General features: G+C 34.2%; 1 protein-coding gene across 4 annotated transcripts in view; it reads left to right on the plus strand.

The window, feature by feature from the left end:
- Window positions 1–24,053, plus strand: part of FUT8 (fucosyltransferase 8) — a 91,039-nt gene extending 66,986 nt beyond the window's left edge. For all 4 annotated transcript variants that reach the window (XM_084287427.1, XM_084287429.1, XM_084287428.1 and 1 more), the window contains 4 exons: window positions 11,557–11,803; window positions 12,407–12,583; window positions 18,407–18,557; window positions 22,778–24,053. In XM_084287427.1, coding sequence (XP_084143553.1) covers window positions 11,557–11,803; window positions 12,407–12,583; window positions 18,407–18,557; window positions 22,778–23,095 — 893 coding nt within the window. In that variant the 3' untranslated portion in view covers window positions 23,096–24,053. The remainder of the gene's footprint in view (window positions 1–11,556; window positions 11,804–12,406; window positions 12,584–18,406; window positions 18,558–22,777) is intronic.
- The last annotated feature ends 3,533 nt before the right edge of the window (window positions 24,054–27,586 follow it).

Genomic DNA, 27,586 nt, shown 5'->3' on the forward strand with positions numbered 1-27,586 from the left:
TACTGTGGGTACACAAAATTAATTTTTAATTTATTAAAGCCAACCAGACAACAATAATCGAAAGGACTAAATGAAAATTACAAACCCAAACCGTAAAAAGTTATTGAGAATCTACTGCAATAAACAAACAAACAAAATTTTTATTCCATGAACTAGGTCTTCCTTGACAGTAATTTTCCTTGTATACAAATCCGATGAATATTTTCTATTAAACTAAAAAACTTTTGAATTTCTATACATCTGTATTAATTACGTTTTGCTCCCATACTTCACTTGCTCTGTCCTTTTTGTCCTTTTTAAATTTCTGCATTAATCCAACTGTCCTTTGTTTCAGTTGGATTAATGCAGAAATCAAGCTACTGATATATCACGGTTCTGTTTTTTTTTGTTGTTGTTGTTATTGTTTTGTTTTGTCTTTTGAAGGTGTTTTGTAAGATTTAACCAGCTGATTTTACAGTGAAGGAAAACACTTCACATATAGAGAGAAATGAGATGGAGGGAGAGAGAGACTGATCTGTCTTATTGAGCCTACTGTAAGAGATATATTGTCTTTGAGGTCACTGCAAATCTCCTAACAAGAGTTTGAGATGGTTAGAAATTCTGAAAAACTTCTTTTCTAATGGTTAAAAATTGATTTCTTTAGAGTTGAGCTGCTTTGAAATCCTCTTCTGATTAGAAGTCTGAATCAAAAATTTTCAGAGTATGCAATACTCAGAAATAATGAAACTGATAGAGGTGAATGATTTGAAATCATACATTTCAATGTGAAGATCAATAAATGTTTAAAGCAATGCCCAATCAGGTGTAATGAGGCAAAAATTTGAGTATAATTCAAAGGAAGTTACATTCTTTCCAGGTAGAAATTATATATTGTGAGAGACAGGTAAAAGACTTTTGTTCTTTTAAATTTAAATATGTTTAAGCTAGTACTATCACCAACAGTCCTGATAAAAGTACTGTTTGTCTTTTTCATTCTCGTCACTGAATTCATATTAGGCATAGAATTTTTTTTATCATTGCAAGTCAGTATTTAGTGCTGCTTTTTATGAAATGTACATCAATTACAAAAAAACATAACTTGATGCTTTCAGGATGTCGGAGAAACTGAACACTAGGCTTTTTGTAGCTTTCCATTAATTTAAAAAAGTAATTGTGATCTGGTTATGAAACACGAGTAGAGAAATTTGTATTTTTTTTTTCCTGCTAAGAACCAGTTCTTCTCATTAACTTTTATTTTCATCATTCTGATGTAAAACAAGCATAAACAAATGATCTTCAGGACTTTGTTAAGAGAATCATTGAGAAAATAAGTGGTAATATAATGGAACTCTGCTCCAATGTCAATTTGCAGTAAAAAATGCCCCTGGTAAATATATTGGAGTATATTTTTTCCCTTTTGTCCTTCTTTAAGAAGGGTTTACATATATAGACCTGTTCATTGCAGCAGTAAAGAGTCAAGGCTTCTTTTTAGCCCCAAAATAAGTTAAACTGAAGCCCAGAAGAACATTATTTTTTATAAATTATTTGTAAGTTCTTGTTATAATCCTTTGCTTAATATGAAAATGTCTGTCAAAAACAAAAGAAAACAACAGCAATAACAAATGTTGAATTTTCATCTAAATATATATTTCATCTAAAGGATATTTTAGTTACTGTAATACCCATGCTTTTTTTTTTTTTTTGGTTTGATGGGGGATGGAAAAAAAAAGAGAAATGTAAAGAAACTAAATTTATTTAATGTAGGTTATTGTCTGAAAATTGGAAATTGGTGTCTTTATTACTGTTTCTTTGATACACATTCTCATGCCATTATGATATTACTGTTTACAGAAGCTCCTAAAAGCCTTGTTGTCAGGCAGATTTCCCAGCCTATTTTCCAGGCAGATAGTAACATAGACTTCAAAATCTTGCAGTCAAAATTGAGACCATTCAGATAGACACAGCTGAAAATATTAGTAGGGTGAGTAATTCTATACCTAGTGAAATCGACATGAAAACACTTAACTTGGCTTAATTTTTAAATATAGTGTATGGCAACATTATTGAAGTTTGTAGTCCCATCCTGCTGTTTAGTAGATTGGCATTCATTGCAAACATTGCAGAGAAATGAAGATACTCTCAAAAGTTATTTCTATGCCTGGAGTGGAAGTAGGATCAAGTAGTTATATATAGAAACAGTTTTTGAAAAAGAACAGCATTGTTCTGTTCAGAGAACTGAGAGTAAGAACAAAACAGAAATATTTAGATGGACTTTCACTTTGAAGGAAACTCCAGGTGTAGAAGTACCACAGTCAGAAAACACCTGCATGATGTCACATAAGCTCAAATGGTTTGAGTATCAACATATAGGTATTAATTATCTCCTTAAACAAGTGATAATTAACTCAGTGTTGCTACATTTGTCTTTTAAATGTTATCCTACTATGTATTTCTTGTCAACAGTAAATATATATATATGTTCTCTTATGTTAAAAAAATGTCAGGGCACTTCAAAGATGAACAAGACACTAAAAATTGAAGAGTGTATATCAAGCTGCTTCTGGCGTGTGAATTTCTTACCTCTGCTGGGAAGATGATATAGCAATGAATGTTGTCAGTGTCACTTTTTTTTAGATATGAACACAGTAAGAATATCAAGAATTAAATACATTCATTAAGGAAGAAAAGATAAAAAGATTTTTTTTTTTTTTTTAAATTAAATATAGATACTCTCTTCAGTTGTTGCAACCTGTACTGCAGTAACAGCACTTCACTATATGATATTTTTAAGCCCCAGCCATCTTTATTGCTGTAGTCTTTAGCCATTATTCATCATTATTTTTTAGGTTAAAATTCACCTTGTGTGGTTCTTTGCTTGGTATTTTGTCAGTCTAGGAAAACTTTTCAGACTGAGGATAGTTTTCCTACACATTCTTACGCACAACTTTGCAATTAGGATTACTCTGGCCTTAAAATCCTGCCCTGTTTTAGATATTTGGCTTATATGGATTTTTTTTTTTTTTTTTTGGTATACTACTTGTCAACATTTTTTAGATGCAGGGGACGTTTACCTGTAGGTACGACAACTAAATAAGAGCAAAAACGGATCAGAAGTGACTGGCCACTTCTCCAAGAGAAAATCATTCAAGAGAAATCATTTCAAGAGAAAAAGGTGCATTGGTCTTCTACCTACATAGCAAGTACATTATTTTGTTAACATTTCATGTGAAACAATATTCATTTAATATTCCTAGGGAAAAACATACCCACACAACTTTATTAGAATCTCATCATTTTGGTATTAAATATCTATTGGATACCATCTAACATGTTTTGAAGAGAAATCATTAGAACCTATTTTCCTTTATCTGCTATTGCATAAATCCCAAGACAAATCACAAAAACATAGTTATTTTCTTTGCAAGTGCCCTTAACTGCTATAAGAAGCAGTATTATTTTTTTAGAAAAGCTTCTAGTAGTGTGTATATTAACGATACTTTGTTACTGTAGCAGTTGTGAAGAAAAATGTACTTAAATGTGAGTTATATTCCTTGTTATTGATTCTTCCCTTACTTCTTTCCCTTACTTTTTTTTTTTTTTTTGGAAATGCAAAATTATGTCTTCAGACCACTTGAAAATAGGCATACACTTTATGACTGAAGACCAGAGAAATTTCCTTTTCCATTATTACAGAATGACCCTCTTTATTTTCCTCTGTTTTACGTTAGCACACAATGGAAGTAGAATGTGTCCCCATTTCTATTAGTTTCTTTTAGCTACCCTGTTGAGGTGAAGCATGCCTCACTGCTATGAATTTCCAACACTATAGCAGTTTTATTCTCTACTGTTTTATTTATGATCAACTAAAACATCTTTTTGTCTATGTGCACCTTGAGGGTTATGTTCCATCTGGACTTGCACATGAAGGCATTTTTACTAATTCATTGGAAGATATGCTCTCGGGGAGTGTTCCAAGTGTTTAAATGTAGGACAAAACAAGATTGTAAGCTGAAGTTATAAACCATTAGCTCAAAAAGGCAATAAATGTCTGTTCTAAAAAGGGAGCACTTAGCTGCTAGTTGGGCAGCCAACTCCAGATATTAAACCCCATTTTCATGACCTGTTGAGAACTTACAGGTCCCCTAAAATATAGGTTGTTTTGTTTTTTTTCCCACTTAAAAATGTTACAGACCTGTATGCACGTCCAGTTAGCTTATACATGACAGAGATCAATCCCTGCAGCTGTTAAATGATTATTAGAAAAGAAAGCTGTTTATCATCCATTCCAGAAAAGACAAACTAATATGCAAAGAAAGTATTTGGAAGTACTTTTGGTTATATAGTAATTAACATTAGACGCAATCATCTTCAGTGGAATTATTTCAAATTAAATCTGAAATTAGTTTTTCATCAATATTTCTGTAGAGATCTTTTCTATATGTTTTTCTAAGTAATTTCAGCTATCCCTGTGTAAGATCTTACCTTTAAATTGCCAGCTCTTTCAACTGTTTGGGTGAATGAATAAACCTATATAACATGTCAAAACAACCTTTGCATTGTAAATATATATTTGCCTTTGCAAATATATTTTTTATCACATTTTCCAGTAGTCAGTGAACTTGAACTCTTCTTGGATAGGTGCCCTTTTCATATAGGCTGTACAGAAGAAATGGGACATGGTTCAAAAGAAGTTTGAATATATAAAGATAAAGGGAAAATAAATTACTCTTAAGCTTCTTGGGTTCTACTTAGTTTGATTGTCCACTGAAAATACCTTCACTCACTGATAATTTGAAGTCAATTTGTGGAATCACAGTCTTCATCTGTAAACTTTTCAGTTGGCATGCTGGGTATCTAAACAAGTGTGGAAGGGAAAATCTTTACCTTATCATATTCTCTCAAAGTGTGATGGTGATGGCCAAAACAGCTTCTAATATGTAAGTGATAAGAGTGATTTGAAAATATAGTTCCTCATAACATAGTCCATCTGAGCTTAAGGGAATGGAGGCCCTAAAGGCAATTAATAGGTACTGCTGCTTTAGTTTTGCTTGCTATTTCAGAGGCAGAAATGGACATGCCCAGTTCATGTTTTCATTAGGTCCAAGACTGACAACATACAATAAAATCTTGTTAGTTATAAGGACAGTAAGATCACTACTTATGTTGCATTTTTGGTTATATGTGGGATTTTCAAAGATCCAAAATGACATGGGAAAATAAATACTATCGAAAGTCAATGAATGGAACTTGTGTTACAAGACACACTGGTAGTTTAAGAGCTGTGGAAGTTAGAACTTTGCTGGAGCAGAAATAAGAGAGCCAGCAAATATTTTCCTTTTGGTAAGACTGATAAAATAGTATACTTGGCAGAGAATTTATTTAGCTGTTTCCTGAGAGAGCAAATGTTTTGTCATCATGCTATACCTTCCTATTTGCTAATTTCTTCTTCTAACTTCCTACAGCTTCTGAATATTGGACCAGTATTAGCTAAATTTGAAAGAAAGCCGTATGTTTTGTTAATATTCAGTAAGGATCATCAAAATGGGTAGCCTGGGTATGTGCATGTAGCCACAGAAGCCAATATTCAGACCAATACGCAAGTAAGAAACAGTGACAGACTTATGACAAATGTCACTTTTCAATAGCAGGTGGTACGGAGAGGAGAGGAGAGGAGAGGAGAGGAGAGGAGAGGAGAGGAGAGGAGAGGAGAGGAGAGGAGAGGAGAGGAGAGGAGAGGAGAGGAGAGGAGAGGAGAGGAGAGGAGAGGAGAGGAGAGGAGAGTTCAGTCAGAAGGGACCCACAAAATGGCGTGAGAGGAGAGGAGAGGAGAGGAGAGGAGAGGAGAGGAGAGGAGAGGAGAGGAGAGGAGAGGAGAGGAGAGGAGAGGAGAGGAGAGGAGAGGAGAGGAGAGGAGAGGAGAGGAGAGGAGAGGAGAGGAGAGGAGAGTTCAGTCAGAAGGGACCCACAAAATGGCGTCTGAGGAGAGGAGAGGAGAGGAGAGGAGAGGAGAGGAGAGGAGAGGAGAGGAGAGGAGAGGAGAGGAGAGGAGAGGAGAGGAGAGGAGAGGAGAGTTCAGTCAGAAGGGACCCACAAAATGGCGTCTGAGGAGAGGAGAGGAGAGGAGAGGAGAGGAGAGGAGAGGAGAGGAGAGGAGAGGAGAGGAGAGGAGAGGAGAGGAGAGGAGAGGAGAGGAGAGGAGAGGAGAGGAGAGGAGAGTTCAGTCAGAAGGGACCCACAAAATGGCGTCTGAGGAGAGGAGAGGAGAGGAGAGGAGAGGAGAGGAGAGGAGAGGAGAGGAGAGGAGAGGAGAGGAGAGGAGAGGAGAGGAGAGGAGAGGAGAGGAGAGGAGAGTCAGAAGGGACCCACAAAATGGCGTCTGAGGAGAGGAGAGGAGAGGAGAGGAGAGGAGAGGAGAGGAGAGGAGAGGAGAGGAGAGGAGAGGAGAGGAGAGGAGAGGAGAGTCAGAAGGGACCCACAAAATGGCATCTGAGGAGAGGAGAGGAGAGGAGAGGAGAGGAGAGGAGAGGAGAGGAGAGGAGAGGAGAGGAGAGGAGAGGAGAGGAGAGGAGAGGAGAGGAGAGGAGAGTTCAGTCAGAAGGGACCCACAAAATGGCGTGAGAGGAGAGGAGAGGAGAGGAGAGGAGAGGAGAGGAGAGGAGAGGAGAGTTCAGTCAGAAGGGACCCACAAAATGGCGTCTGAGGAGAGGAGAGGAGAGGAGAGGAGAGGAGAGGAGAGGAGAGGAGAGGAGAGGAGAGGAGAGGAGAGGAGAGGAGAGGAGAGGAGAGGAGAGGAGAGGAGAGGAGAGGAGAGGAGAGGAGAGTTCAGTCAGAAGGGACCCACAAAATGGCGTCTGAGGAGAGGAGAGGAGAGGAGAGGAGAGGAGAGGAGAGGAGAGGAGAGGAGAGGAGAGGAGAGGAGAGGAGAGGAGAGGAGAGGAGAGGAGAGGAGAGGAGAGGAGAGGAGAGTCAGAAGGGACCCACAAAATGGCGTCTGAGGAGAGGAGAGGAGAGGAGAGGAGAGGAGAGGAGAGGAGAGGAGAGGAGAGGAGAGGAGAGGAGAGGAGAGGAGAGTTCAGTCAGAAGGGACCCACAAAATGGCGTCTGAGGAGAGGAGAGGAGAGGAGAGGAGAGGAGAGGAGAGGAGAGGAGAGGAGAGGAGAGGAGAGGAGAGGAGAGGAGAGTTCAGTCAGAAGGGACCCACAAAATGGCGTGAGAGGAGAGGAGAGGAGAGGAGAGGAGAGGAGAGGAGAGGAGAGGAGAGGAGAGGAGAGGAGAGGAGAGGCGAGTTCAGTCTGAAGGGACCCACAAAATGGCGTCTGAGGCGAGGCGAGTTCAGTCAGAGGGGATCCAAAAAATGGTGTCCGAGGAGAGGAGAGGAGAGGGTGCAGGAAAAGCCCTGAATGTTATGGCATATAAATCCTGAAAAAAAGAGACTGTATTTTCAGTTTCTTTAAAACTGAATTGCACCACATTTATTCAAGACCTGCATGCCTAGAAATGTTTGGTTAGATAAAGAGTAATTTAAAAACTTGGTAAGTGGTATCCAGTTTCAAAAACTTCTTATTAAAAATGTACAATGCAAAATCTTAGAAATAAAGCAAATAAAAAGACAATTTGTAGTATGACAAAATAGGATTCGTTATCTCATTTTGATTCCACTTTATAATTCAAACATGGCATAAAGTTCTTAATAGCTGACTCTCATAAAAATGTTTGTAAATGTCCAAAACAGAGTTGTAGGAGATGTAGTGTGCAGCACAGAACAGATAAAAGAAGGATACTTTTCCTTTCTTCTGAACTAGTTGATGATTCATAAATAGCAGAACACACCAGAACATTGCATAGCTTCCATTAGATATGTTTTTGTCTGCTTTGCAACAAGAAACATTAAAATATCATTGAAGTTGATGAACCATGAACCTGCTGTCTTTGCAGTACATTGCAGTAGCCTGTAAGACAATGAGGAGCCTTGTGAGAATTCAGCACAGTCCCTCTCACCATATTATCTTATGCTAATCTGAACAGTATTCCTAGCACTCTGACACCTCTTATATGATTGAATTTAGAATTTTTCCCTCAGAGTGAGGATTCAAATTGGCAACAGGTCTTTCAGGTTGCTACTTAAGAAGAGCTGTGATTAGAGTCCTATGCAAGTTGATATTGCCTCAAAGAAATCTTTATTATAAAAACAGAAAAGCAATGAAGCTATTCCATTTTTATCAGAGTTTGGTTGGTTTTGATTCTAGCAACACAAACTCAAATTAAATGGAAATTCTCATTTAAACAACATAAATGTCCTTAGCACAATGTTCATAGCATACTTTTAGGTGCTGCTTCTTGAAAGACTATCGTGAAAGTAGATGAATTTTGAGATAATGGGAAAATGTATGAAGTGTTCAAACAGTCTTTTCTGTTAACCAATAGTATTGATTGTTACTTGGAATAAGGACAATATTTTCCCATGGAAAGTAATTCACACCCAACAAAAACGCCCATCCAAATACAGCTCTGAGCTGGTATTCAGATGGAAGTAAGTGGGAATGTATGACAAATTTTGAGCCAAACCAACATTTTTTAGTCTTCAAAGAAATTGGTATGAAATATACAAATATACAAACAGATCTAAATAGGATTTAGGTTAGGAAAACTAATACTAAATCTGAAAAGCATACAGGCAGTAAGTTTATGTCAAATCACAAAAAGTCTTGTGAGCTATAAAGTAAGCAATTAAGGCACGTTGGGATATTGTGGTGAAATGTTATGCTTCATATAACAAACACAGTGGATTTCAGTATTTAAAAAGTAATCAGTGGGACTCCTGCAAACTGAAACTGTATATTACTGATCTGTTAGTGGTTAACATATGAAAAATGGTGAAGAAGAACTAGATGGTGCAACTGGCATGGATTCTTTGAATAAAAACCAATTTATTTACAAGTCAGAATCACAGAATCACAGGCTGAGGTTGGAAGGGACCTTTGAAGATCATCAAGTCCAACACCTCTGCCAAGCAGGTTCACCTAGAGCACGTTGCATAGGATGTTATCTGAGCGGGGTTTGAATATCTCCAGAGAAGACTCCACAACCTCAAAGTCCTCAGTTTTCCTCCAGAGTATTATGTTATGATAAGAGTAATATAAATATTGTAGTGCTTTGTGATTATTACAAAGAAGTGTGATCTTCTGGTTATTCAGGAAAGGAAAAATTGATTAAGTCACAGAAATTTGGAGGGCAATTATGTGGGTAAATACAAACCGAGAAATAGCACCTTGAATCACATGAAAATTAGATAAGCTATAATTTGAATTATAGGGGAAAATTTTGGCAGCTATAAAAGCAAAATGAATCACATTGTAAAAAGTAGCTAGAAGGACTACTGAAATGTTGGTGACCTATTAACTGCAGAGGTGTCTTCCAACCCAAGTAATTCTATGATTCCATGATCAAATGTCAAAGCTGGCCTTGAGCTGAGCAGGAAATTGGACAGGATTGGCCAGTGATTGACATGATTCTGTGATTTGAACTATCAACATAAGAAAAAGACAGATTATTACTTTTTATGGCATGATGCATTATTTAACTGATTTCAACTTGCAAGTAGAAGAATGAATATTTTAAGATTTAGAGAATGAGTATCTAAAACTAGTGAAATCTTTGTTTAAGTAGATCATTTTAATCCAACTTCATTGTCTTCAGGACAGCTACAATTTGTATCAATCAACAAGGCTTCTGAATGTTTTTTAATGTATATGCTTACCTATTAATCCCAGTTTTGTTTATTTACTATATCATTAATCTTGAAGATACGGTAAGATGAGCTCTAGATTTATAATAATCTCGCCCATTAGGGATCTTTCTACAAACATTGAAAGTTTTGTTTAGAATGCTGCAGAAGCACCAGATTTAGCACTTCCATGGCTTCAGGCTAAATTTATTTATTGCAGCTTTCTGAAGATGTACTGCTGAACTATCATCTATCTAATTATAAACAAACTCAAATGGTCAATATTTTTACTAAATGTTTTCCTGTAAGTGTGATATAATGCATATTAAAAATATGAATTGCCTTCTTGAATTAAGTATCATCCGTACCTGCAGTACATATTCTGTGGGAAATTATTCTAAAAGATGCCTTCATAGTGGTGTTATGCAGCACAGCGATGTTTTATTAACATTTATAAAGACAAATTTTCCAAATCTGTTAAAAATCAATTGCAAGTATACCTAACCATTTCAAATAAGGCCCTTATTTAAATAAGTATTTCTCAGAGAATTACTGCTGAATCTTGACTAGTTTTGGTAAGCCCTCTTGTATTAGTGTAATGTCTGGAAAATCCGTGACTTAATCATGCAATTGTCTTATTTCTAGGACTGTCACAAATATACTGGAATGACTTTTGGTGCATACAAAAGTTTTGTAACCTTAGTGATATCTAACTGTTCTTAAAATAATGAGGCTTATTATGTTTGCACTGAATTGATTTTGTCAGCCAGTAGGTTTACTTGGTCTTCTGCAGTTTGATTTGCTTATATGTAAAACAGTTTTCTTTCCTGGATGGTGAGCACTTAAGCAGCGAATGAACTATCTTCGCCAGGAACCACTGCAAGAAATGAAAATATTCTTTTAGATGAAATGAACAGTGGAGAAGTTTTATCTGAAATGTTTAATGTTTCAAAAATGTAATGCATTATATAATGTTGCCATTTGTTGACATTATTTATTTCAGTATATGAAAATGCCTTTGAATTATCAGTTATGTAGATATTTACATTGGAGTAATTTGTAAAAACTGAGTTAAAAATGTTTAAGGGCAATCTAGCCTTGAATGACAGTCCCATCTAAAACATCTGTATGTTGTTTTAGTTGGTATTTTAAAGATAACAAATTCTTATCTTTAAGTAAATCACATACTTTTATAGTGCTTGGATATTTTCCTTGATCTGTTTAGTTTGCTGCTTAGATTCATAGTTTAAGTTCTTCAAGACAAGAATTGTCTTTCTGTCAGTAGAATAGCTAATTCAGTGCTTCTAATGATGTCTGAAATGCTGAGATTTGCTATGTTAAAATGTATTCAAAAAGTTGAAGGTAAGCAAAAAATACTCATAAAAAAACAATAGTGCTGTATAGTTGTTATTTTTTTAAACAGTTTCTTATGCCTAAAGGTATTTTTGTTGTTGTTTTCCCCCTGAAACTGAATTTAAGCATTTTAAATAACAAGTTACGGCCAAGTAAGCCTTAGCACACATTAATGCTGTAGTCATATATATATGAAACAAAAAGTATGAATATATGAACAGGAGTGCAACTTATATTTTATTTATTACCAGATGCTAAGAATTTAAAGACCTTCAACACTGTTCTTTTGGGATAGATTGCTAGATAACGTTTATACATAATTCTAGTCTGAAACTGTGTTTCTTTTAATGTTGTCTTTGAAAAAGTAGAGAAAGGTTTTGGTAGTCTTTTTGAAGCTGAAGCCACTGTTTAGCTGATATGTTTGGGATGTTACAAGTCAGTGGTAGAGCTTATTAATAAAGTAAACTACATGACTCATCCTTGTATGTATTTTAAAACAGGTGAGGCTAATGATAAGGATGTCCAGGTGGTGGAACTTCCCATTGTTGACAGCTTGCACCCACGGCCACCTTATTTACCATTGGCTATCCCTGAAGACCTGGCTGATAGGCTAATTCGTGTACATGGGGATCCTGCAGTGTGGTGGGTCTCACAGTTTGTCAAATACTTGATTCGTCCACAGCCTTGGTTAGAAAAAGAAATAGAGGAAGCTACAAGGAAACTTGGTTTCAAACATCCAGTAATCGGGTGGGTATTATTTTCTGTTCAATTGCCTGTACTTTGATATGTGTATATAGCTATTCCTGTTCATAAGGAATTGTTTTATGGTGGTTGTCCAAGAGCCTCAAGTATTTTGAGGAGACAGAGGGTCCTTTCTAGATGAAGTAATTGGTTTTTTAATTGTGTGTAATATAAGTTGATCACAAGTATTTCTTCAAAGCATACTTCTAGACCTGTAGTTGGAAAGCATTGTATAAAAGGAGGCTCAATAGAAGGTTTGTTTAAGTGTCCTTTGATATTTAGAAATGTAAAACAGAATTTCATTCATGGAGTTGCCTTACAGTTTGTATTGTAGACACTTTTCTGTCTGTGTCTTCTTTTCAAGTGACCATTGCTTTTATAGCTGAGGGAAAAAGGCTAAGTCAACATTTTACATGCCACCATACATGGCAATTAAGTCTTCTTCATTCTTTTCTTCCAGTTATTTCAGTTATCCAGTTATCCTTTACCTTCTTTATAAGATAATTATGTTGCTTCCAAGAGGTGGCTGACAGTGAACTTCATGTTAAAAATTTTCAGATATGTTTCAGATTTTGCAGTTAATAATGCGTAATTTCTGCTCTTTTCCAGTGTTCATGTTCGAAGGACAGACAAAGTAGGAACAGAAGCAGCATTTCATCCCATTGAAGAATATATGGTGCATGTTGAAGAGCGGTTTGAACTTCTTGCTCGCAGAATGCATGTTGATAAAAAAAGAGTGTATTTGGCTACAGATGACCCTTCATTGTTGCAAGAGGCCAAATCCAAGTAAGATGAATTATGTATATATTACAGTTTGTTCCTGCTGGTTACAATTACAATTTACAGTTTCTGGCTATTGTCGGCACAGATCATTATTTTTCCCATCATTTATACAGCTAAGATTGCATTTCAGCTTCCAGAGTTTCTGATTTTTCTCTTAGAAATTCTTTTTTGGATGATTTCTTTTCCCAAGGATGCTTAAATATAAAGCTTAATTCTACATTTCACCTAGAATGGCTATCTAAAAACAACCCAATGGTCTAAAAGAGAAGTAAAAATAAAATATTTTCTTAATATATTAATGTAAATAATAAACACACCAACATACATAGAACATATGTATTAAAAAGAAGCTGTTTTGGAATAATGTTACAAACTAGTTAATGTATTGAGAAGTTTCATCTGTCCAAACAATACCTTTCTGTGAACAGTTGGTCTGTGAGTTGGACTCAATCATCCCTGTGATTCCTTTCCAGCTCAGGTTATTCCATGATTCTAGTTGCCAGATAAATTTTTAAACAGTAGTTCAAAAACTCCTCAAGCGTCTTTGGAAAGGTTTCTCTCTATTCACTACATGTAAGACATGGTTTTTTCACAGTACCCATTGAATAAATGTAAAGTATGTCCTTAAATGTACGTGGGTTTCTTGGTCTGTACAACTGTCTTGGTCCCTTTTTTTGTTCTGTCCTCTTCTATCTCTTTAGAACATGGCTGTCACAACTTGTCCTAGCTATATGACATCCCTGTCTATTGTAGCAAATTTAACTTTAAACCTGGAAATGTATACTATGCATCCCAACATGGCCTATATTTCCCTGTACAAACTTATTGTTAAGTTGCGTGTTTTTCCAGGTGTTACTGAGATGGTAAAACCTACTATTTAGTAAAAGAAAGCAGATGCATATGGAAGAATAATGTTCCTTGAGGTGTTCATGGCATATAAACAATTTCACAAATGCTTATTTGCCCTGACTGTGGAAACTAGGATAAACTTTAGATCCATTGAGTTTAAACATAGTTGTTACTGAGTACAGATTAACATATTTTCCCTTTGAGTGCTATTTGTCTGCCTACTGAATAGCACCAATTTCTATTTTCTTTTTGTCTCTTGAGCAAAAGAATATATATGATTTCTTTTTTTTTTCCTTTAAGCAAGGAAACTAAAAATTTTAAAATCAAGATAACTTGAAAATCGCAGGTTTTGAACTGTTTTATTCTTGTTAGACATGCTTGGAAAAAATATTTAAGATAACATATTGGATTATAAAACTTCTTTGGCATATACAAGGTAAGCAGAAAATGTTATTTTGTAATAGATGAATTATCTACAGCATTGCAAACCTGTGTATTTTAGATCTGCTATTTCTGTTTTTCTTTCATTTCTAAAAAAGCAGCTGTTTAAAATTAATGGAGTTTTGAAAAAATTAAATGAATGTGTAAAACTCCACAGGTGATGGCATTCTAATCCTTCCTTTTTTGTATATGTAGGAACAAGAACAGCAGCAGAAACAATTATGATAGCATAAAATTTAAAGTACATATCTGAACAATGAAAAGACGGGCAATACAAGGTTGAGGTTGTAGTACTTAGTGAATTACATTTTCCTAAATAATTTTAATTACTTTTTGTAACATAACAAAACTCGATGTTGCATTGACAGTCTTAGTTATGCATTTTTTTGTTGTTCAATATTAAATTGTTAGCACTGTTTAGCTCTGAATAATAATAAGATGCACTACCAGTGCAATTATATTGTCCCAAGCCCTCTGTAGAAACAAAACCTAATATTAGAATTGTGAGTTAGTAAAACAGTTCTGAATTTTATTAAGTATTTCAGTTTTTATGGCAGTTCAAAGTACATTCTAAATCACATTCTTATTAAAATATGAATAGATATATCCTATTAGTACTATTAGTAATTAATAATTAGTACTATCCTATTAGTAATTTCTTTTGTATTCTTTTAATAAGTCATAGAGTCTGTAAATTGTGAAGATTTTTCTTTTGTGTGTATTCTTGCTGAGGTTTCATTGTGATGTAGTTTACACTGAAACATAATTTTCCAAGTTTCTTACATGCAACAGCTGTTTGCAATAGAGCAGAAGACATCTGAAACCTCCTGTGATAGAAGGCAGGATCCAATTTGGTACTTCATCATTTAAGGATATCTGAACTCAGGTTAAGGTCAAGCTTTAGGAATAATGAACCATTTTTTTCCTTTACTTGGGAAGAAAGCTACAAATTACTTGATGCTTGACCAAAAATAAAGAAGTTCTACTCATGTTGCTTTGATCAAAAAAACTGTCATGCTGTACTTGAATAACTCTTACGTTGCATTTATTATTTGGTGCAGTAATATTGGTAAGTAATAGAAATTCTCTTTATATGAGAGTGATTGACCATCAAACATTGTTGGCATTTAATGAAAATTTAGCTACCATACACATGGATAGGCATTTTCTTTCTATTAAGTATTTCAAAGTATTGATAGTCATGAAAACACTAATATTCAGACTTGTAGCCAGATGTCTGCCCGCTGCAAGTACAAATAGTAAAGACAGTGGAGTCAGCAGTATTGGTTTGTAAGAGTTGAGTTGTTTTTTTTGTTTGTTTGTGTGTGTGTGTCTCTTGATTTCAAAAATAAAATCCCAAAACACACACACACAAAAAAAGCAAAACACTGTGACATAGAACATGATTAGAGAGGAGCCGTAATGATTATGGGATTAAACATTCTAAATACTCTGGTAAGCAGAGGTCATGGCATTTCTCATGGATACTGATATGTTAGGGATGCTGTAAATTGCTTGTTCTTTGGCTGATCTAAAAGTTTTCAAACACAAACTTTTTAATTTTTTATGTCTTTCTAGTCTATATTATTATTGACAGCATCTTCTCTCTTCAAGGTAGTGTGCTCAAAATAGTGCATCTGAACATGCCTACAAAATAATAAAGAATATTCAATATCTTTCTGGTTTATATACGAAATTGTTTACATCTCCTTCTCATCCAAATAAGCACTAAAATAAAGCAAATTAAATTCTTTTCTTCTGGCTGTTTACCTGTAATGTCATCTGTAATTTGCTTTTCCAGTTTTTGCACTAATTTCTATCTCTAGTGAGTTTTTCCAGCCCTTATGAAAGCTCTGTTTTTCACTGTTTTGCTGCTGCTTTACTTCCGAAATAGCAAGTTAAATGTCTTTTCTCCTTGTATAATATCTGTAGTTTAGCTGTTGCAAGCCCATGCCCCCTCCCATCATGACCAAGTTGCACTACATCCAGTATGTAGAATTTAGCAGTGCTTCAGAGTTCTTGTTTGTTCAACAGCTTGTACATTTTCCATTTCTTTTTAGGGCAAGACCTGGACAAACACATTCTTTTATCCATCTGTTTACACGCATGCATATGCATACATGCTCACACTGTCTTTTTGGAGGGAAAAAAATGCATTGCCTGTTCTGGATGTATCTTCAGTTGTAGCAATTTGAGAAAAGGACCCTGAGACTTTCCTTGGTTTGCACCTCTTGCACAATTTAGCAGTAAGCTATATTTACAAAGCTAGTTGACCAGCTTCTGAAACCAATGGGAACTTGAAATTCTCTGATAAAACTGCTTGATTTGTATAGTTATGAGGCTGGTAGTTGCAGGAAGGAGTGACTTTAAACTATGTCTTTCCCAACCTCCTCTGATATTTATTTTTTTTCTTAACTTGAAAAAATGTCCTGCCTGGACTGTATATAGCTATCAAGAATCTGTTAGGTAGCTTTAGAAAAATTAGATATGATTTTTAGATATGAAGAAGAGATACACCAACCCAAACCATTTTATGATTTTAAATGTGTATCATTGGCTCACTACCCTCAAATTAAAGAATTTCTTCCTAATATCTGTATCTACCATTTTTTAGATTAAAATAATTTTTCCTTGTCTTATCACTATGCTACCTGATAAAGGAGTTCTTCTCCGGGGAGGGGAGACTATATTTTGGGAGAGAAACTACATTATGGATGGGATTATTTTGTGCCTCCTGCTTTCATTCTGTTGTCAGAAGTACAAGACAGCAGATGACTTTTTTTTTTTTTTTTTTTTTTTAAACAGGATCAAATATGATACTTTTTTTTTTTTTTTTTTTTTTTTTTTTCCAAATTCATTATTTGTTAAGTTACTGGACTGACATCTTGCTAGTAAGAAATAGGTTGTTCAAGAAATAAATTTACTGTAGATACATTAATTTTTAGAGCAGGTATTTCTCTTGGGAAGGTAAAATTCTATTAAAGTTACTATAAAGATAAATTCAAATTACTCCTCAAATTATTTAATCCTAGATATGGAAGCTTTGCACAAACCTTTTTGATTGCCTTTTGCAATTAATTTCCTGATTTGATAGTCATATAGCTAGTGAATGCTTGGTGGAAAAGCCTACTATATTTACCTGTTCAACTTCTGAAAACAGTTTTCCCATAGTTTGAGCATGGAAATGGAATAGATCAGGCATATTTGTACCAGAGGCTGTCGTAATTATGTCTACCCTGCGTCCAGAGTCTGCATGTTACACTGTTGTGTATAAACGTGTGTTAACTTCAGTAAGGTTTCAAGAACTCTGTGTATAAACCTCCTTACTCTGAGGAATGTTCAACACAGTTCTATTAGGCTTTGAAAAATCTACTTAGAAGTCTAAGTATGGTTGCTCTAGCACTGGGGCCTGTTCTGTATTCTGATTTTCTCTATTAGACACTTTAATAACGATTAATTCTTACAAATGTAGTATTAGCTACCTTACTATCTTATGTAATATATTGCTTTATAATTGCTATAAAATGATAAATTTGAAAACTACATCTTATTTAAATTTTTTATAATCAGCCCTGTAGTAGAAACTTGTAGTTGGTAGGTTAGTCATGCAATTTGCACTTCATGATTGAAATAAATTTGTGTAACAGCAGAGTAATTATCATCTTTGTTACATCTTCCTGGAATTTTTCATGTAGAACTTACTTTTGGTGAGAGACTGAGTTAAAATTTAATTAATCCACACTACTTTACTCAGTTTTATTTCAGCTCCTCAGTGAAGAGTGAAAACATTCTGAGAAAGATCGCTGTTTTACAGTGTTTTCAAAAAGGACTTTATTTCTTTCGAAGTCATTGTTACATATTAGAAACTTATTTTACTTTGTAAAACCTTACATATATATACATATACACACAAATATATATTTCAAATAAAAGTATTTTTACTTGAAATATTACCAATTGTCTGATATTTCAAGAAATACATTAATAGGAAGGTTTACATTTCTTTTATTTCCTTTTGACTAGTAAAGTATAAAATCTATTCTCTGGACAGCCTTAATAACTATGAAAGACAATTTCCTTTTTGGTTTAGTTTAGATTCATTTATTTAATATGTCCTTTTGGAGGTGACTGATTTTCTTGCACAGTATTATAATCGCTATCTATTAAAAAGTATATTAATCAACAAAAATGTAGTTTAGCAAAGATTGTCCTATACTCCATTTAGTAGAAGAAAAAGCTAAATTATCTCAGTGTATTTTGTGTAAAAATCAATACAATTAACAGAATACAGCATATACTTGCTGATGTTTTTACACTTTTTTTTGCAGATTCATATCTCAGACTTGTAGTGTATTTTTATTTAACTTTCTGGATAAATAGAGGGTGTGCACCGAGGCAGCAGTAATATAGTAGAGTGTAAAACACAGGCTCACTTAAAACAGATTAACAACTTTATCTTGCAGCAGTTACAATACTTACTAACAGAACTTATAAACAAAAAAACACTTCTGTTAACAGTGTATTATATTTTCACAGGTATCCAAATTATGAATTTATCAGTGATAACTCCATATCTTGGTCAGCAGGACTTCACAATCGATACACTGAAAACTCCCTAAGAGGTGTTATTCTGGATATCCACTTTTTGTCTCAAGCAGACTTCCTTGTCTGTACATTTTCATCCCAGGTAAACTGCAATACAAATACAGTATAGATTATATATACCAGTTCTAAATTTTAATTTTCTTCACGCTTCTGTTATCTTGTTCTCAGTGATCTTTTATGAAAATTTCATGGCTGTGTTAGTCTTTTTATACTATGTGAACATTTAGATGATTGTAAGCACTGGTTGATTACTTCTCTTCAATTGGAAGTATTTGCTTTAATAAGGTGTTTGAATGAAGTAAAAAATACTTTAAAATGTTTAACACTTCTAAACTTTGCATAAAGTTAATATATAACTTGTATCCATCCATTTCTGTAATTCGTGGCACTCTGTTACAACTTAAACACATCTGCTGTTGCCTCAGTTGATAGCTGGAGTGGCAAAGAATGAAGAAACTAGACATTTAATTTCTCTTCAGTATCTATTACATTTCTAGTAATTTGGTGGGAGGACAGTAAATGTGAATTCTAACGACTGCAAGCTATAGAAACTTCTGGTTGCAGATAATTATATGCTGTAAGTTTTCTTGAGTGGTCCAGTGAAGCATGTTGGAGTTCATTAGAAAACTGCATCATATCATTGTCACTGTTGGCATCTTCTTTATGATGTCATAGCATATATTAATTTCATATATCATGAAAATATGTTTTTAAAAGCTATTTAAAGTTTTAAAAATATATATAATAATAATAAAAATAAAGCACCAAATACCAGAGAAGGCATATGTTCTGTGAAGTATAGTGATACACCTACTTCAGTTATGGCAAAATATAATTGAAATCAAAGAGTGAACATTTTTAATCTACCTTCATCATATGTGCTCCTAGATAGCGCTCTGGTTAGGAAAGCATTCTACTACAGATGGTGATAGATTTTGATTGCATACAATTGTACCGTTATGTGGAAGTGGGCACAAAATTGAAAATTAAAAATCACTTCAAAACACAACTTTCTGTAGCTTCAAATGTAAATTGTCTCCTGCGCTGTAATGAAAATCAGGTAACAAACGTTATATTAATACTCAGATGTGATCAGTAGAGCAATATATCGATCTTGACAGCCAAAATTCTTAATTCCATTACTATGGCAAGAAGAGAGTAAAACCAGAAAAGAAATAGAAAAGCCCCCCTCAGTCACGCTTATGGAGGCATTTTTTTTCACTGTTCACCACACCCTGCAAAGAAAATGACTTTTTGTATCATATTTAGAAGGTTACTGACGTAAGCTACTTCAGGGCAAGACATGAATAAATTCCAAAGTAAAAATCCTCACTAGGAAAATCCTGTAAGGAACCATCCAATTCTATAAAAATGTTTGATTCAGTTGAAGTATCTTCACTGAATGCATATCAGTGTAAGAGGTGATTGTCAACTAAGACTCAGGGCTATGTATGTCTTAAGTATGTCTTATGCTTCAGTGTATAGATAGTTCACACTCTGAAAGAAGAATTAAGTGCTCTTGGATAAAACCTTTTATTAATAAGAAATCTAAAAGATTCTCTGCTATTACGATGTTCAGATAAAGTTTTCCACTTTTTAAAACAGCTTGCTTCAAATGAAACACTGTCTATAAACATAGAAGAAACATTTCTACATATAGGTACAAATTGACAGTATATTGTAATTGATTTGTCACTTGTGGGGATTTCTAAAGAAGAATATATGCTGAACTACATCAGTATAGTTAAAGTAATTGGGATTGATGGGGACCTCTGGAGGTCATCTGGTTTTATAACCACATGTTGAGGGTACCTTTGGGGTACATAGTATTCTTGAGGGCCATCCTCATTCTCCAACTGCCTGCATTAAACAGTAGACACATTTGTTGGATGACATATTTGGTTTTCCAGAAATGTAGAAAACTTTGCTAAAGCCTAGAAAATCCTGTATTAGACTGTAACTCTCAATAACTAAAACCGTGAATTGGATCCAACCATTTCTGTCATTTATTCTATGCAATTTCTTCTGCTTTAGTAATTCAAACTCCTCAAAAATCGTTTTGCATCAATTTTGCTGGACATGCAAACCAGCATTGGACTGGCATTCATGTGTGTTCAAAATATTGCAATCTACAGTATTTTCTTACAGTGTGCTTTTCTAAGATCTGTTGGATTTTTTTTCCTGCTGTTGAGGAAAATTTCAATTTGGCTTTGTCTTGAATGTAAGCAAAATCATGATAGTACTGTCCTGTATCCAATCTGTATGAAGGCAAAGTAAGGGTGAGAATATAGTCTAATTTATTTCCAGTGTGATGTTGGACTGTCTAACCTACGCTGACTTTTTTCCATTTTCTATTCTGGGCTGGAGGGAAGAGTCAAAATCTTCACTAGAGAGGCATTAATAGAAAATTACAGTATACTCAAATAGGATTAAACCTTTTAGGAAGCACAAATATTAATTCTTATTTGTGCTACCAAAACTAAATGAATACTGATATAAATGAAAGAATAGATGTTCCATTAAAATATTGTTGCTAAAGAAATTAGGCCTGTCAAGTGATGTGGAATTCAGGGAAATAACCTACCTTGGCACTATTTCAGTAATGTTGCACAAATTGAAATGTATAGAAAAGCCACATGGCAGTAACACACACAAATCATAACACAGCTGCAGAATTAAGATTGCGCATTAAAACAAATAGCTTTTTTGTCTCTTCAGTCTTCATTTAGATGAAATTGTAGCTCTGTCTGCCTGACTTATTTTTCCTGATAATCTCTTTTCCTTCCAGGGCTTATTAGTCTTTGTGTTTTGCATTGTACATGTAAGTATACAGGCTGCAAGACAAGTAAATCTATGAATAAAAATAGGAGGCTGGATTACTTAGCTTTAACTATATTTCTGCGTGTGGGTTCCTTGTCTACTACCATCAACAACTTCAAGCTTAGTTATCTAGGTTCAGGGCTACAAAGGAAGAAATGTTGCATGTTTTAGGTGTGCAGGACACTCACACTGACTAAAAAGCACTTATGCTGAAAAGATTTAGAATCTTTCACAGTGTGTGTGTGTTTTCTCATTGTGGGGTGCATACACATGCAGAGAACAAAACATCAAAAACAACCACAGAAGCTATAAAATAACCTCTTACCAGTGTAATAGTATTCAAATTTGTTTCTATATTATGGGGTATAACAAGTACTTCAAAATAATTAACTTTGCCTGATCTTCTGAAAGCTACTTCTGAAAAGTTATTTCAAAGATCAGATGAAGAGGGATAAAAGCAAAGCCCTATTCACCTTATCTTCAGATGGAGAAAAGAAAAAGGAAAAAAGGCTTTTTTATATTTACAGATTGGAAGTTAAGAAAAAGTTCAAATGATTCTTCCTACTGAAGAAGTCTACAGTACTGTTAATTTATCAGGTTTTATATTAAACTAAATAAGATTTAATTACACAAGATCAGAGAAAGGTATAATCTAGATTAAAAGATCACAGTGATTAAATCAGACATCTGACAAAGAAGAGCTTTCTGACCAATGTTGTTGTAAAGGGCTTCATTTAATGTAGTGGCAGTCTTCTATGTTCCTGGCAACTCTGAGATACACAACATGATTCTGATGTTGGGAGATGTTTTCAGTCTGAAGAAAATTCCCTTCATAAAATGTTACACAAGTGAACTTCAAAATGCATCTGCCTCCTTACCAATGTCATCATCTTGCTGGAGTTGTTTCATTTAGCTCTCTTCCAAGTTGCTAGCAGTCGTAACTTTACCATTATCCTAAATAGTAACAGCATTTTAAAGCCATTGGCTCCTGGAACTGTTTGTGAAAGTTAGAGTTTCCTTAAAGAAACAAACAACTCCCGCCTAAATGTAAAGCTCTATTACTGCCGAGTAAATTTTGAAAATGCAAGTGCTAAAGGTTCAACAAGAAGCAAAATAAGCTTTTTATTGCTGGTAGAAAAGGAAAACAGATTTGCTTTTACATTTGGCTACGCATCATTCATTTTAAAAGACATAATGGCTAGTGTTCATATGAATGTTCTCAATTTTTACAGAAAAGTAGACCATTTTAAGTATTTATTTATTTGCTAGATCTGATCTCAAGAATACTTATTCAAAATTGCATGCCACTTGTTATCAAATACATGGTATTTTCAATTATCTTGTTTTAAAAGACACTGAACATTCCAAACCTTTATCTTTCTTTTGTGAAATTTAGTTGTTACACATTGATTGCTGGCTTCCGTGATACATTGTAGGCACATGCATAATATTTATGACTTCTCTTCTATTTTTATTTCCAAGGTTTGTCGAGTTGCCTATGAAATTATGCAGACATTGCATCCAGATGCTTCAGCGTATTTCCATTCACTGGATGATATCTACTACTTTGGGGGACAGAACGCCCACAACCAGATTGCTATTTATGCTCATCATCCACGAACTGCTGATGAAATTCCTATGGAACCTGGAGATATAATTGGAGTAGCTGGAAATCACTGGGATGGATATTCAAAAGGCATCAATAGAAAATTAGGAAGAACAGGCCTGTACCCGTCTTACAAAGTTAAGGAAAAAATTGAGACAGTCAAATACCCTACGTACCCAGAGGCTGACAAATAGAATGAAATGAAGACATTCAACAGTGATTCTCACTTCTAATTGGTTCAAACCAGTCAACATACTAACTAATGGTTTATATGGGATTTGAATTTGCATTTTAACATACAGTTAAAATCAAAGCCTTTGGTAATGAAACTGGAAAAGAAACTGAGAACAAATGGATGGGCTATTATCTGAACTTACTTCTAAACATTTTTTGTTATATGCACTCTCACACATGCACACACAAAACCACATACAACAGGAAAACTGTTGTTTTATACCTTTTGTCTCTTTTCAAGATTTGTCCCAGTCAGTAGTCTTACGTGAGCTTTGGGCTCTTTCCTCTGCCATTAATTGACAATAATGCTCAGACTTACAACACTGCCACATCGTGTAATTTGAGTGACATGAACATATTTTGTATGTGCAAAATTTAAAACATGGTGCCTATATTTGAAAGATTTGTGACCTTTTTAAAAGAGCCATGCCTATTTCACTAATGGGCAAAAGTCAATCTTCAACTGGTGTTACCGTGACCACTGAATTTGCTTCAGATTCAAATTTCAGACTAGATTTCTTTACAAGTTTATTTTTAGCATTCCATTGATTACTTCTCATCATTAATAAAATAAAGGATACATCCAACAATAAAATAGTCACTGTCTGTTAGGAACTTTTGTAAAACAATGCCATAAACAAATTCTTTAGTACTGAATGTTTTTGGACATTGCCTTTGATTTAAAAATAAAAAATGAAAAATGAAAAATAAAAAAAAAACAGAGAAGGAAAAAGTAGCTGAGCTGGAGTTTCATCAAATGTTTAAGTATGCATGTAGTACAACAACAGCTAGAGGTACTGTGGTTGTCAGTGGGTTTCAGCAGGATAATTTCAGTGGCTCAGTGTCTTACATCTACTCTTTAGGATTGTTCTTTTGCCCTCTCTGTTTTTCTTCTGATTTTTTTTTTCAGGGTATTATAGATAGCTATGTATCATTTTGGCATTGAATCTAGTTGCTTTTAAGCAAAAATGTTCCAAGTTCTCCTATTTATAGATCCCACCAATTTAGATGTAATTTCAGAAGAATCAGTAGATGCCATTTTCACTGGATTAGTACTCAAAAAATCTGACAATTTACCCAGAAAATAGTAGATTCCAGTAAAATATAAACAAAGATGTTTTTTTTGCATGACATTAAATTGTTAGTAATTCTTAGTGTTTTGAAATCTGTTGCTAGTCTGCTCTTTATTAAGAAAAGAGACAATTTAAAAAAAAAAATTTACAAACAAATTTGCAGATTTGATGAGGGGTTTGTATGTGTGTATATATATATAAATGTACAGGATATTAAGAGAGTATTTCCAAATAGAAAGAACATTAATGGCATTTTACAGGTTGTAGTGCAATCAGATCTGGAATACTGGAAGTACAAAATATGTTTACTATTCAGGCACTGAAAAAATGCCACACTTTAAAAAATGTGTCTGGTTGACCTTAAGCAAAAGTTAAAAATATATTTAATTATATTTATGAATAGATAAAGGACAATTTTGACACAAGAACAAGCAGATGCACTTGACCATGAATAAATGTTAGGCTTTTTACGCCTAAATTATTAAGAAGAAGGAAATCCCTGGAGGTGTGAAGTTTGGCAATAGTTTTCTAATTGAAATAGTGGTGTGTTAGGTAGAATTTGATTGGTATATAATGGAATTAACCAATTAGTTCTCTGTGATATTATTTTCAGGACAGATCCTGTAGAACCCTTCCAGTTATGTGTTCCTCAAGTGAAAGGCTATTGTGTGTCTTGAAAAAGAACAACAAAATCAAAGTTGAAAACTGCTGTCAAGAAAAAGATAAGTTGCCTGTTGATAGTATTAAATAGTAATTTTAGTAAAAATGACAATAGATAATGAATATTTTTAAAGACAGATTGAAAAATAAAGGCAAATGAAAGAAGGAGTGGGCAAGAAATGCTAAAGTCAATTTTTTTTTTTTTTTTTTTGTGACTGAATCTGGCTAGCATTAACTACTATTTCTGTATTTCGGAACTACTGAGGAAGCTATTTGATGTTAGTTTCCTATCTAAGTGATTCTGACAATTTTTCCACTAGTTTAAGCCAAACTTGTGTTTTTTCAGAGGCACAACTGTAAGCTAATTTACAACTTTTTTTTTTCCTTAAATTTGAATGGTTCATATAAATCCATTGTTACTTTCCTTTTTAGCTTGAAAAAAAAAAAAAAACTAAACCCAAAAACATTTATTCCTCAATGATTACATAAAAACATTTTATCTTTGGGAAATCTAATTTTTAATTATTTCCACACAAATATTACAAAATATATTTGATGGTTTTAGATTTTGAAAGTGTTTTATTTTTAAGTTCTTTAATTACAGCTTCGGACATCATAATTCCCAGCTCATTTATTTGACAGTAATGCAGAAATAGTATTCATAAATTAATTAACATATGAAAAAATCCTCTCTAGTCAGGTAAGTCAATTGAAAATATCACTGAAAAATATAAATAGCAGAACATCTAAGATGACCCCAGAAGCAAGAGCAGATCTTCTGATGTAATAACCAGAGAAATGAAAACACTGATGCTATAGAGGAACTACTCAAATTAATTTGTCAATTGCTCAGCTAACTATGAAGGTGACAAATTATTGGCAAGGTACCTGTGTGTCCTTACGTATTCTAAATATCTAGTGAATAATTATCTCATTGTCTTGAGAAAATGATAGTGAAATAGTATGAAATTATAAAATTACTGTCAATAATTAAGAAATGTATTAACGTAGATACTGTGACCTTATTCCCCTGGGTTGTATGATTCTCTAGTGCTTACAATGCAGTACTTCTCAGAGGAAGAAACTTAGCAATAGGCTGCTTGCTAGATGCTTCTGTCTCTAGAGGTGTTTCCTTTAAGACAACTGGTTAGTTATGTCTTGGAATCCTGGGACCATGGGACAATAAAAGTAAACTTGATTCTTGGTGACACTGAGATTGAGGTAATATGAAAGGATCCATGGGTAAATGAAAATGAGATCTCAACATTTTTATTGTAGCTCACTGAAAAATGAAATAGCAGGAAATAAATATATATAATTCTTAGATACCTGAAAGAAGACTGAATTTTTGAAAGTTGTAAACTCATTAAGATACCAGTCAGAATGGTTGCAAGCAAGCATTTACACATCTTGTTTGTTCCGTTCACTTTGTAGCTCTGCAGCAATCCAGTCATGTAATTTTTATCTCATACCAAACCACCAAGTCTGACATCCATACAAGACAGCCCTTATACTCTCTTAAGTGAGCTAATGTTTAATTAAATTTTTCTTCTTTAAGAAGCATTTGTGCATGTGTGAGTGTGTGCGTGTTGTGTTCATAAAAACAAACAACTACAACAAAACAGCAAAAAACCAGCAAACAGTGTTGTTTCCTTTTTTGCTCTTTTACATTATCATTCTTACATTCTTTATAATAACTTATTTTCTAGGTAAATGTAGTCTCTGTAAACTGAAAATTCTAAATGCTTCTTACTAGCTGAGCTAACAAATCTCTTCTGAGTAGTTCAGTTAACTAGTCTTCTGTGACCTTGGTACACCTGGAGACGGGGGTCATCATCAGTTTGCTGCTGCTATTACACCACCCTGAGTTCTGTTCTTGATTTTCAGTCAAGCCTACAGTCAGATGTATGGGATTCACAAACCTCCTCTACTAACATGCTGTTCTGGTGACTTGCAGTGTTTTGGATTTGTTTTTGAAGGGTGATGTTTTATTCCAAAATTTTAGAATATTTATCTTCTGAGAAATGTTTTGTCTACCCCTTCTACCATGGAATTTTAAGGAAACTTGCAATTTCTTAAAAGATTTATCTTCTTTATTAGTTTTTCAGAAAAGATAAATGATGATATCTTTTTTTTTTTTATGGAGAGATTCATAATCTAAAAATTTTCTATGGAACAGAAACGTATTTAATTTTCAGGAGAGGATTTTGTTTCTTTGGTTTGCAATTGAAAAATGTAGGTCTCATCTTCTGAGCTAGGAACATAATTGAATATAAAACAGAAAATTTTCTTTACAAATTCTCCTTGATAAGGGGAGGAAGATATTCTTCATGCCAATGGAGTAACATCTGCCATTTGGAACTTCTTCGAAACAATGAATTGAACTTCTGTTTTCCCAGGTCATAAGATTCTTTGCAATGTAATCTCTTGAGTGTTTGAAGAATCCAGGTGAAAAGCATTTAGGGAATTCTCCTTTCTTTAGGGAAGGAGAGAGTCTAATAAGAAGGCATGATATTATACTTCTAAGTTGCTGTATTAGGTTAATAAAACCGCAGTATATAAATAAGCATTTCAGTTCTGGGTTAAGGACCTCTGCCAGAAGAATCATTCTGCTCCTTGCCAGAAATACTTAAAATTTGCAATCCTTTTTTGATTTTGCCTAATACTACTCCCAGTCATGTTTATAAACATTGCGGTAGTCATACTCTGGTCTTTGGC

Source organism: Netta rufina, assembly GCF_964035555.1.
Source record: "Netta rufina genome assembly, chromosome: 5".
Taxonomy (NCBI): Eukaryota; Metazoa; Chordata; class Aves; order Anseriformes; family Anatidae; genus Netta; species Netta rufina.